Source organism: Meleagris gallopavo, chromosome 2 (assembly GCF_000146605.3).
Source record: "Meleagris gallopavo isolate NT-WF06-2002-E0010 breed Aviagen turkey brand Nicholas breeding stock chromosome 2, Turkey_5.1, whole genome shotgun sequence".
Classification (NCBI taxonomy): domain Eukaryota; kingdom Metazoa; phylum Chordata; class Aves; order Galliformes; family Phasianidae; genus Meleagris; species Meleagris gallopavo.
In genome coordinates this window covers 97,733,168-97,746,301 of record NC_015012.2, presented here as the reverse complement: position 1 = coordinate 97,746,301, position 13,134 = coordinate 97,733,168, and the positions used below count along the sequence as shown (strand labels likewise).

Genomic DNA, 13,134 nt, shown 5'->3' with positions numbered 1-13,134 from the left:
ATGCTTAACTTTAAAAGGGGAATTCAAGCATAGGGATTTAGTGCTGACTTCTGCAACTTGTAATTGTTGGTGAGAAAGACAGGAACTTGCTGGGGTTTTGACAATGGGTCCCCTTTCTCACCTTCTACTCGCTCTTCTATATTAATTTTTAAAAATATATGTTTTAAAAAGAGACATTTGTATATAATGTCACAATAATTACAGCATGGAGTATGGATTGGGAAAGGGCAGCAGCTGTAGGTCTGATTTATTACAGAACGTTTCTTATGGTTACATGTAGAAGTTGTTTGCATTTTTCATATGTGAGGATGCCATAGCAACCACTTTCATTGTTGCTCCTTTTGTGCTACTAATAAATGGGCATCTGAAAGGTAGAAGGATAACTTCTCAGATTAGTTGGGCCAGTGGTAAATGAGTTTAAAGGGAGATGAATGAGCAGTGTTCAGCTGGCAAAGAAATTGAGAGGAAAATCTCAATTGGAAAAATGAATGGGCTTTTTATACTTGCCAATAGCCTTTTACATAACTGTTAGTTGTCCTTTCACATCTAGTGATTTGAAGTATGATGAGGTTTTTAGGTGACTGTGTGCTCATATAAGAGCTCAGATGTGTTCTTCCATATTTCTTGCAGTCAACAGAAATCAGATACTACCTGGAAGATGAGATTCAGTTCTCCGGTTTTAAAGATTCAAACTGAGGGGTGACTGAGTGGTGGAAACTTGTAGGCAGAGATGTATCATGGTGGGAATCTGGTAAATCGTTAAGCCCAAAGTAATGCTCTTAATGTGCTGGATATTCTGTACAAGACAGATCAGACAACTTCCCAAACATTTTTATTTTTTTATTATTTTTTTTATGCCAGCATGTCTATAGGATACTGTCCATGTTTTCCAGGGGGAGATTAAGAGTGACTTCTGAAGCTACGGTAATACTTGATTGTTCTAGTGGCAAGTTATTTTGTGTTTATTTTTTTAAAATGCTTCTTTTGCTAGACTGTTTATTTAATTTTGAAATTCCAGCATATAGACTTCTTTTTCTGCTGTACTGAAGAGATAATCACCAAATTCTGCAGGGGCCTCTTCAACTTGTCTTTGATACACTGAGTTTGGGGACTTCTCTGATCTTTTTTTTTCTAAATCTTTCATTATTTTTACAGCTCTTCTGTGGGTCTAGCATATCAGCATCTGTCTTCAGTTGGACAAAGCATAGATGGATGGTAAATGAAACAAGCGAAGTTTTTAACTCTTAGTCAGTAGCCTTTTACACATTGAAGGACTGAAGCATTGATCCTTCCATCAACATCGGCTACTTGCATTTGGAAGATACTGTGGTGATGAATGGCATTAAGTGGAGCTGTCCACAAGTCGTGAATGATGCTCCCAAGGGTCACTAATGGAGCCTGTCCTGTTCAATGTCTTTATTGATGACTTGGACGAGGGTGTTGTGTGCACTCTTAGTGTGTTTGCAGATGATACCATGTTGGGAGGAAGTGTAAGTTTGCCTGGGGGTAGGAATGCCCTTCAGAGGTATCTGAACAGCCTTAACTGCTGGGCTGAGGCCAGTGGGATTAAGTTCAAAAAGACCAACTGCTGGCTGGGTCCTGCGTTTTGGCTACGATAACCCCAAGCAACTCTTCAGGCAGAGTAACTGGAAGACTGTGTGGAAAAAAATGGACCTGGGGGGTGCTGGTCAACATTCAACAAAATGTGAGCCAGCAGAATGCCCAGGTGGCCAAGAAGCCAGTGGCATCCTGGCTTGTATCAAAAATAGTGTTGCTTTAGGAGCAGGGAAGTGATCATCCATCTGTAGGCAGCCCTGGTGAGGGTGCACCTCGAGTATGGTGCTCAGTTTTGGGCCCCCCACTACAAGAAAGATATTGAGGCCCTGGAGTGTGTACGGAGAAGGGCAACAAAGCTGGTGAGGGATCTGGAGCGCAGATTTTATGGGGAGCGGCTGAGGGAGCTGGGGTTGTTTAGTCTGGGGAAAAGGAGGCTACTGGGAGACCTTACCACTTTCTTACAGCTACGTGACAGGAGGTTGTGGTGAGGTGGAGTTTGGCCTTTTCTCCCATGTAACTAGTGATAGAACTAGAGGGGATAGCCATTTTACACCGGGGAAGGTTCAGGTTGGATATTAGGAAAAACTTGTTCTTTGAGAGCAGTCAGGTGCTGGAATGGGCTGCCCAGGGAGGTGGTGGATTCATCATCCCTGGAGGTGTTCAAGAAACGTTCAGATGTTGTACTCAGGGACATGGTTTCATGGAAAATATAGATGGTAGGTGGACAGTTGGACTTGATGAACTTGAACATCCTTTCCAATGTTGGTGATTCTATGGTTCTATGATATTTACCACCTTTTAGATATTCTATGTATGAGATTTACCATTTTTTAGATACTCGAAATGTTCAGTGACATTAACACTTACATTTTTTAATGCATTTTGATTTTTTCTTCCAGTAACTCTCCTTTATTTTAAATAATGCTGACTTTGCAAATTTTAATTACAGCTGTGATCATAGCAACTTTGTCTTCACGGCTTCCTTTGTGACCTGAAGTATTTAATATATTTTAAAATATATTTTTAAATTCTATTGTTGCAGACTTTTTTTTTTTTGGTTGTGTTAGATGATCTGTTACATCTTCAGAGAACCATCTGTTTCAGCTTGTATGTCATTACCCAGAAGTTCATTGAAACATGCCTGAAAAGCAACCACAAAACCACAACTGAAATCAATTAGCCTTTATGTCAACATATTTTCGTTATTGCAGATAGTATTGCAAATGGGGATGGGTGTTAGGAAGAGAAGATTAGAGTTTAAGATTGGAAAAGAGATCAGAAAGCAGTGGTAAGTCAATTAGGTCATCATAGAGAGAGAATTGAAGTTTTACCTCACAGCCTCCACAGATTCCCACATTTGTTTCATCTATGGCTTATGGGTTTTTGTTTGTTTGCTTACTACTCCATTCCTTTTTTTTTCCTTGTGTAACTTCTGATACAAAGGAAGGGTTTCACAAGTAGTGTAACGGTTTTATTTGAAAGGTTGACCCTTATTTCTTTTGAATTTGTAATGCCTTTTTGACAATTTTCATCTTGTTTAAGCAGGAATATGATATGCGCGTTTTGACTAAATGCCAAATGGATGAACAGTGGACAACTCATTACTGCATCGTTTTCTCTTTCAGTTTGAATGACTTCAAATGCCATTTTAATTAGTTGTAGAAAAAGCTCAGCTTTAAAGAAGTTCTTTGTAATATTCAGTACCTTTTGGCTGGCTGATTGACTTCTTAGCATTTTACATTGTTTTAAGGAAAAAGAGTATAACTTTACTTGAAGATTTACAAGACGTGTTAATAACGTTCTTACAAAGCACAGCTGCATTCACATGTCAGATTTTGAATTACTTGTCATTTTTTTATCACTTTTTATCGCTATGCTCCAGTTCCATCAGTTTGTCTTGTGACATCTTTCTTCATATGTATTAATAGTGTCTCTTTTTCTGACATCAATACATAGATACTTCATTGTACCTTACCATTAGTATATTTTAGTAAGTCTGCTTCAAGAGAAAACTTAGGTAGTAGTGTCTTTCCTTCAACTGATTCCTTACATTTGTTAGAAGTTCTACACTGTTCTTCAGATTAATTGTACTATAGGTGGAGTTAATTTTCTTCATCATAGCTTATGTGCTATGGATTTTTTGTTTTATTATTTTCTACAAACTATTGCACCTGCTGATTTGCAGCTAAACCAAAGTTGATAACACACCAATGTTTTGACTTGCACAGCATCAAGACTTTCTCTTCTTCTCCAGGTTACTAAGTTGGATGTAGGCAAAAAGGTAGAAAGGACAGCTGACTAAATCTAGCCAAAGGAGTTCTTTACCACATAATGTCATGCTCAGCAGTAACAAATGGGAGTGTTGGGGTGTCTTCCAAAGGCACTCAGAGATTTTCTTGGCATTGTTCTGATTGTGGGAGGTGGTGTGTGATTGCCACCGTTTCTCACTCCTTCATGTTTTGAACTATCTTTGTCTTCGTTCACAAGTTTTTTTTGCCTTTGCTATTCCAGTTGTCTCCTTCCTGTGCGACCTGGTGTGGGATACCTGCTTTGACAGGGGGGTTGGTCTCGCTGAGCTCTAGAGGTCCCTTCCAACCCCTACAATTCTGTGATTCTGTGATTCCACTTGTAACAATTGGGAACATCTTTCATTATTCTATAATTAATGTAACTTGGTCTTCCTTCTACTATGTCTTGTTGAGATATGCCTAGATGGCATTTGGTCATTGAAGTACATGAAGATGGAATTGGATGGCAGAGACAGAAAACAAACCAAACTGTTTACTTTGAACATCAGGCAGTGTGTATTTGTTGCTTGCCCAGAGAGTCTGTAGAGTCTCCTCCTTTTGAAGATCCTGAGAAACCTTCTGTGGATATTTCTGCTTGTGTCGCTGCTGGTGTTGGGCCCCATAAACCCAGAGGGCCCTGTCAACCTCATCCAGTCTGTGATACTGATGCTGGGGGTCCCAGGTTTTCATTAAAAGTGAAACTGTTTCTGTCATCTCAAAGCTGAATGTTAATCACTGTCAGTAAGAGTGACAGGACCAGAAAGTTCATAAGCAAATAAATGTTACTTGTGCAGTACTTTAAGAAGTACTTAAATATTCTGAAGGTTTCTAGGATGGATTTTTGTCCTAAGGAGTGAAATCTGTTGTACTGAAATTGTGTAATGTTCCTTTATTTGAATATGAAAGAAAACTGATTTTTAGTTTTTGTTTTTGTTGTTGTTGTTGTTGTTGTTGTTGTTTACCACATATTGAAGCCTATGGAATTAAAGATCCTTTTGAACTTTAAACCCTCTTAGAAAAAAGAATACTTCACATTCAAACAAAGATTGAAGTAGCCCCTAAGCTATTTTTTTTCACAGAATATGACACTAAATCTCATTACTGAACTGACTAGAAATATGGAGGCTAGTCATTTATGTTTGGGAATAAAATAATCATAGAGAAGATATGTTAGTAGTGCTGCATTTTAGTAGTATGCAAATAAGAATGCAAAATTAAAATAGTCTTGGAATACCATTCTTGTTTTTAATGCTCTATTCTATGTATGCTGATAGCATCGTGATACTTTATGCATGCAGAATATTCACATAGTTTTCTAGGATATAACAGTTAGATGGAATACTTAAATTGTTTGCCTTTTTGCATCTCTCTTAATTGCATTTTGAACATTAGAAAATATACAGTTGAAGGGAGAAAATGAAAAATATAGCTGTTTTCATTTTTTATGAGGTTTACAAAATGGATACATAAATCCATCCACAGTCATTAAATTGTAACATGATATGAAGAGTATCACCTTTTCCCCTTTTATTATATCAGCTTAGTTTTCCTCTTTCTGTGGTAAATCCACCTTTCTCCTATTCAATATGTCATACAGATCCAAGCTTTGTTTTCTGTTTCTTGTATAACTCTATTTTGAAATTAACACTGTTAGCATGTCTTTGTCTAGTAAACCACTAGTTAAAATAACTGATGTTAAAGCAGCTAATACTGTGGGTTTAGGCAGAGGAGATCTCCATCCGTCAGAAAGTTTATTACAAGCATCTTAAAACAGGACTTGAAATTATAATTTAACAATTTATACATGATGTATAATTTTAAAATAACATTTCAGACTTTGTTTTAGATTTCTAGCTGATGCTGCTGTTAAGTGCACAGCAGTTTGCTGCAAATGCTGTCTGTTTAAAGAGTGTTTCCATCTTTATCTGCTCCCAAAGTACTCCTGGATTCTGGAAGCTTGGAAATCAGTAATTGTTGCCTGGCTTCTATTCTGAAGTACTCAGTTCCATTCTGATGCACTGGAATAACCCCATCATGCCAGATGGAAGCATAGAAGGAGACTTCATTCAGTGTATGCATGAATGTATCAGGAAAATGATCTCCACTAGAAATTTAATGGAAAAAGCAGACTTTTTTTTTTTTTTTGCTTTAATGTCTAGATGCATCTGGTTGTAAAGGTCTTTCAAAACAGCAAGTTGTTATTCTGTGTAACTCGCACTTTAAATATGCAGATTTGAAAAGAGTTTGTATCTCTCTTAAAGCCAATCTGTTGCAGCCTACATTTTATTAAAATTATGTAGAACTGTGATGTACTTCTATAAGAGACTGACAAAAGCTTGATAGCTGCAAAATCTTCATTGCAGTAGTAGCATAATATGGTGGTAATCCACCTGTGAAGTAGTTTCAGAAAATGCTCAAGCAAATCAAGTCATACATGGCTCAAGATAAATTACTGAAGTAGACCTCCAAGTGGTCTTCCCTTATTATTATAGTCTTAGAGATGTATTTTAAACCATGATTTAGATCTAGCAAAACTAAGGTTGAGTTAATTTTTTGGATTTGTATTGTAGAATAATCCCCAAACATCTCTTAATGCAAAGTTAAAAAGTTTTAAGAAAACAACAACAAAAACAATCTGCAAAAATTATGAAAACTTCTTCAATAATTTTGGTATGTTCTATTGTGAGTCATATTCAAGATGAATAAAAGAAAGAACGACAGAAGAAAGTAAATGGAATACTGATCTTTTTTAAAAATAAATGAGTAAATAAGTTTGTTTCTCCTAAAAATTTCAGGTTTTTTAGTGCACAACTGTAGAACAGTGTACCTCTAGGCATTGTTTCAATACAAATAGTAGTGTGTACATAAGAATAATAATGATTAAATATTGAGCAATCTCTTTCAGCTGCCTGTTGAAGCCAGGATAGAAGTGACTAAGAAAGCTGTTAAGGCAGTCAAACATCTTTCTGAGAAGTCAAGAAAAAAGCATTCTGAGAATGAGATGGAGGATGCTAAAAATCCAGCTGTTGCATATGAAAAAACTCTGAATCACTTGCAGCAATCCCTTGCTCATCTGGAAACACTCACTCATAGTTTTATCGCTTATTTGAAAAACAGCGAACAGGTAATGGTTACCAATCTGATACTTGTTTTGACTGTTGCCATAACCAGCAGTGATACACATCAAGCTACTGTCATCTTTTTTGTGTTTTACAGCTTTGTTTTTGTTTGCTTAGTGTTTGAAAATTCATTTCTACCAGTCTTTTCTGTTTTGTAGTAGATGTTTCATCTTGGCAGAAGTAAAGTTGACACATACCTATAAATAAGGAGTGCACTGATTTGTGTTCAAAACTTATCTGCTCACAGGATGTACTACAGAAGTATGGTTACTTATATGATCTGTCAAGGTCAGAGAGAGACCAAATCCATGAGCAAGCAGTAACCATGTGTATGGATGGTCAGCCTCTGGATATGATACAACAGTTGATAGAAGTGGCTGTTGGAGATCTTTGTCTTTCTACCAAAGATATTGTTCAATGTGCTATTAAAAAATTATATTTATGCTAAGGTAAGTCTACTGTCAGCATTGTTTTTTTTGTTTGTTTGTTTTGAGTGCTTGTTTGCTTTGAATGTGTGGATTTTATAGAAGATGAGGTAATGAGAGGAATTGACTTCTTATTTTTCCACTCACCGATAACATCATATTCAGATGAGACAGTTATTCTGAGTTTAGGAAGCCTGAGTTATTTGAACAAACAAGCAACAGAACTCATTCTATTCACTGACAAGTGCTTTTAAGTTTTAAACCTTTAGGTTTATAATTTCATTATGTGTGCATGCATTTCAGAAATTTTTGGCAATTTTATGATTGCATATACTTCTTCCCTCTTCAAGGGAGGGAAATAGTGTGTACATTTTCGTGCAGGTATTTGGGCAGTAGAAGCCTAACAACAGCTGTTTCCACAACAGTTAATTCTACAAAATGAAGTATGATTTCCATTTTTTTGAGTAACTTGCTGGTTTTTTAGGGGGGAAGCATTTTGGTTCTTTTTCTCACTTGCAGCTTTTCAGATTTGTGTTTATTTAAATTTATGAATTCACAGTCTAAGTTTCTCATCTTTGGTTTTTGTTCTTGTAAAGAAAGCTAGAGGTTTTTGCTCTTCTTCTGTCTCCCTTTGTGTCATATCCAAGCACCAAGTTAAACTGCAACTGTGATTATGCTACGCTTCCTATAGCAATTAAAAGTAACAATGATTAAAAATAAATGACACAACGAGCTGTCATCTTGGAGAGAAATTTTGATTTGAGGAAGAGTGTTTATTTGACCAACTCATTCTGATACTTACTATTTTTTGCTGCTGATAGTGCCATCATATGAACGTTCCCTGCTGGAAGCAATTCTTCATCCTTATCTTTTTCTAGAATTCACAGCTCCAGAACCTCTGTAGTTGCATTACACAAACCAAACCATTCTGTTTATACTACCATAGCAAAATGAGTCATCTCTTATGTGAAAAGTATGGAGAAAAATGTGAAATAACTGGCTTCCACACTTTATACTTACACATGTCCTTGAATAATTCTGTGAGATGGGGTGAGACCTGCATGGTGCAAGAGGAGATTAAATCAGCTGTTTTTTTTTAGCCTCAGTTAACAGTGAGTTTAGCATTTGCATTAACTTCAATACATAGGTCTTTTACATGCGTATATTATTTATAGTCTTGTTTCTAAATAACAAATATAACTCTTGAAAGGAGTTGTACAAAACTACTGTAGTTATTGTGTGCTTCCTTAAGCACCTGTTGTCTTGAATGAGGAAGGAAGAAAGATTTTTGCATTGAAGAGTATACTGTTGAGTGTGGTGTCTGTACTTACAGTCTTCTAGCCCAGAAGGGACATATCTTTCATTCACAAGTTTGAGGTTAAAATAATTTTAATTTAATTGGCATTTTGGAGAATATTATGTCTCTGAGAATCTAAAGCTATTAAAAATACGTGTGAGTGGACATAATGAAGACATGAACACAGGTGAGAGAAAGAAAAGCAAGTTTATTGAAAAGCCCTTCAGTGAAATAACGTACATTTTATGCATTGTTTTTAGTGCTTATTCCTAGCTGAGCTTGCCATTCGTAATACCTCCTCCTAGGAAGCGGTAAAAAAAAAATAAAATTGACAGCTTTCATAGTGATGGTGACTGTAAAATTCTTCTGGCAAGCAATGTAGAACTATAGTATGTCCTTTGAGGTTCAACCTTTTTCCTGCCGCAGTGAAACTGAAGATGTTTATTAGAGCAGTGAAATAATAGAGAATGTGCTTTAGGGGCTTGAATGACAATCCATGAGGAGAGTGTACATGGAAAACATTCTGTTAGGATTAAATAATCCTGTGAAGATTCTCTTAGTCTTTAGCAAGGTTTTAAGATGTGGATTTTGAAGTCCGTGGATGTTTGTAGCCCATTAAAAGCAACCTGTCCTCTTCATATCAAGGAGATAGCAGTGTTGCCTCTCTGACATAATTTAATTAAAAAAAAAAATACGTTCAGTTCCCATGGTTGTTGATCTAGAGCTAAAATGTGAAATTCTAAAGGAAATAAGCAGGGGATGAAGTTCTGGGATTTGACCTCTGTACCCCTATCATAATTTGTGTTCCCAGCAAAAATAGAGTTCAGGATGTTTTGTGATTATTGTTAACAGAACATCAATGAGATCTTAAAATTCCTTTTGTTAGTGATGCTCTTCCTCCTCCAGAGCATTATAAAAATACTCATTTTGGCTCTTTTTTCTTTTTCTATAGTCCGACTAAATTAATTCATCAGGGACACTCTCTTGGATTTGATGTTGGGGATGGGTCTTTGCCTGCCTCGGTCTTTGATTTGCTGAGTATTCCATATGAAAGACCACTATATCAATGACCTCATGTAACCAGCAAAAAAACTTTATTTTGGGGGAAGGAGTACGAATGGGAGTGTAGGGGAGAAAGTTGTTTCATATCATTTATGATAAATGGACAGATATTTCTCTTTTTAATATTTTTCCAGATCACTCTTCCAAGGTATTTCTGTTCCAAACAGATACGTGCAACACACATGAAAGTATGCTACTGTTAAATTGCTGCTAGGCTCTTTCACATTTTATACCAGTTTAGATGGATAAAACTTAGGGAGTTTATTTGGTTTATTTGTCATGAGAGAAAATTATATATGGGTAGGATGATATTCTGTTATGTCCACTCATAACTTAAGTGTAGCGTGGAAAATAATTTACATCTCAGTGATTATGTGTATACTACAGCAAATTGAAGAGCCACAGATAAAAAGAGGGCAGCCTGTCAAAGCATTTGCAGTCTTCTTTGTCAGAAAATGTGTTCCAGAAGTCACTCAGTTTTGGTATTCATAGCATCCTCGGTGATGGTTTTTTCATCAGCTATGTAAATAGGAACATCAGTAATATTGTCTGTCTTGCTGGGGTTTGTCCAGTTGGTAAATAATAATTTGGCTTTACATGACCACTGTCCTAATGTGCCTAGCTGGAATACAGAAGTGTGATGTATCTGGATATAAACTTTATGGCTTAATTCAACTTCAGCGAGTCTCATTAATATGCAGTCTATGACAAACTTCTCAAAATTCTCCTTTCTGCTTCTTTTCCGTGAATTGAATTATACCTTCCTTATATAGACATTGCAAAGCAGAAATGTCTGAAAGGTGGTTAAAAATTCTGTTCTGCAGACCATGACCAGTAACTCCTAAGCAACACTTTTCATTAAAGATTTGTCCACACCCCTCCTGTGAACAAAGTAGGGGGAGAGAGGGAGGTAGGGGCCTTAGTTTGACACCTCAGATAAACTCAGAAGCTCACACCTTTTCAACTGGTGTGTAATGTGCAATTTTTTGACCACTATTCTTCTTTATAAATCTAAACTAATGCCAAAAAAAAATAAAATAAAATCAAAACGTTATAAAACAAGATGCCCTGGTTAATTTAGATCTGTTTGCCAAGAGGATGAAAGTCACAGGGTGGTAGTAGTCACATAACAAGAAATGGAAAATTTGACTACTACAGTGGTAAGAAGCATGAAGTAAAAATCCATCAGAGAATAGAAAATCCTTGAAGTAATATCCTCCCTCTTACGAAATTTAGTAAGACAATATTATAAGGTGGCATCACTCTAAAAAAAATGCAAGCATTTAAAAGAAAGGTTGTGTCTTGGCATCTCTTAAGCCTACTGGCATTGATGCAATTTCTGTGAATGAAAGTGGTTACATCTCTATTTTATGCTCAAATACCAGCTTTAAAGTGAGAGCATAACGCAAATCAAAGCACATTAACTGCAGCATTTTATGCAGCATTTTCATTTCAGAGTTCATGGGCAAAAAACTGATTAAAAGAACTTTTTCCTGTGAACCCAGGAAGCTAAATTTTCTTTAATTGTAACATTTCAAGGGAAAACTCTTCAGATTTTTTATTATTTTATTTTATTTTATTTTGAGCTTTGATACAGGACTGTTTTATGTAATAGTTTTGCAGGATACAAGCTTCTTCTTTGGCAGTTAACAATCAAAGTAATACATGTAGGGTTATAACTCTGAACTGGAGTTTCCCTGGATTTTCTGTAACGATGGTGACAAGGAATGTAATGAAGCTACTGTAACTAGAAATGAAACAGGCCAATATGGATGTGAGAAATTGTGGTTGTATCTGTGATATACATGAAAGTGAAACAGAAATGCACTGCTTCCGTGATGGAAAATATGCATCCTTTCTTTCAGTTTTGTAACTGCAACCTCCCTTGAAACACATTAAGTGTGTCGAAATGTTTCCTGTCCATGATAGAAGAATCTTCTACAAAGTAATGCGTTTCTGTAAAAATAAATTACTTCTTGGTGTCCTGCTGGCTTCTGTATCTGGAACACAGCAGTACTGGACTGGGAGATAAGTGGGTGGAGAGGGGACCTGGGCCATGTTGATGTGACATCAGGCTCAACGTGCCCCAGTGGTGTGCCCTGGCAGCCAAGAGGCAAACTGTGTTTTGGAGTGCATTAAACACAGCGTAGCCAGCCATAGAAAATAAATGTTTCTCACACTATATTTAAACTTCACTACTGTTTGCTGTTCTGAGCTCCACAATATAAAAAGGATGTTAGGGTCTTTGAAAGTGTCCAGAGAACAAAAAGTGGGTAACAGGGCTGTAAGGCATGTCCTGTGAGGCAGAGGCTGAGGGCACTTGGATTGTCTGGTCTGGATGAGGCTGAGAAGCAACCTTACTGCTCCCTGCAGCTTCTGAGGAAGGGGAAGCAAAAGGAGGTACTGGGCTCTGTGTCTGGGAACTGATGGAAGGATGAGAACCACACAGGGCTGCAACAGAGGAGGTTAAAACTAGACAAAGGGAAGAATTTCTTTGCCTGGTAGCTGGTCAAACACGAGGGGAAGTTTCCCAAAGAAGTGGCTGATGCCCTACGCCTGTAATTGTTCATTTGAATAATGCACTCAGTAATATGCTTTAACTTTTGTTTACTCCTGAAGTGGTCAGGCTTGGACCTTCAAATATCACTAAATTCCTTCCAGTGGAACTATTGGATTCTATTCATTTTTAAGTAACTTGCAATATCATAGGCTTAACACTTCTTACACCTTCTCAAAGCAGTTCTCATCTAAAAAATAGTTATTTGTATTTGTCAAATACTATAATTTCAAGAACAGTATTGTCCAGTTTTGTCAATTGTTTTTATCTTCCTTGACTTTCTTCTGATGCACAATTCTGGTACACAAAATTTAAAGTAGAAAATCTTGCATTAGTAGGTATAAAACCTCTCCAAGAGAACATATTGAAAACATTATACAGGTACTGTATTTGATGCTTTCTTGTTTGCCTATGGAAACAGCTACTATCAATATAAATCAGTTGTTTCTTATTAAAAGAACTGATAGTATGAAAAAGATTTTGGTAATCAATGGTAATCTGATTAGATTTAGCTAAGATTCAGTTTATTATGTTACCAAGATCACTCATGCAATACATTGGAAACATTCCATGATCTGTCACTTTAGGAAAGCTCATGGATGATGAAGAAAAACTTTGTATCCTCTGCTGAAGAGGAGTCTAGATAATCAGGGAAGAGAGTTTATCCAAGAAAGACATTATGACTTCTTCTATTTGCAGCTCCTAAATCTTTCAGCTTAGGTGTTCAGATGGGTATTGTGTTTCTTAAAATTTTGGAAGTTTTTGCCAGATAATGAGCAGGACAGGTTGGTTGAAATTTTGAATTTGTATTTAATGGCGAGACTTTTTT

The 13,134-nt window shown here is 36.5% G+C and overlaps 1 protein-coding gene across 1 annotated transcript in view; it reads left to right on the top strand.

The window, feature by feature from the left end:
• Positions 1–13,134, top strand: part of NBAS (NBAS subunit of NRZ tethering complex) — a 161,833-nt gene that overhangs the window by 101,158 nt on the left and 47,541 nt on the right. The window contains exons 45-47 of the mRNA XM_010707958.2: positions 6,751–6,969; positions 7,212–7,407; positions 8,906–8,912. Coding sequence (XP_010706260.2) covers positions 6,751–6,969; positions 7,212–7,407; positions 8,906–8,912 — 422 coding nt within the window. The remainder of the gene's footprint in view (positions 1–6,750; positions 6,970–7,211; positions 7,408–8,905; positions 8,913–13,134) is intronic.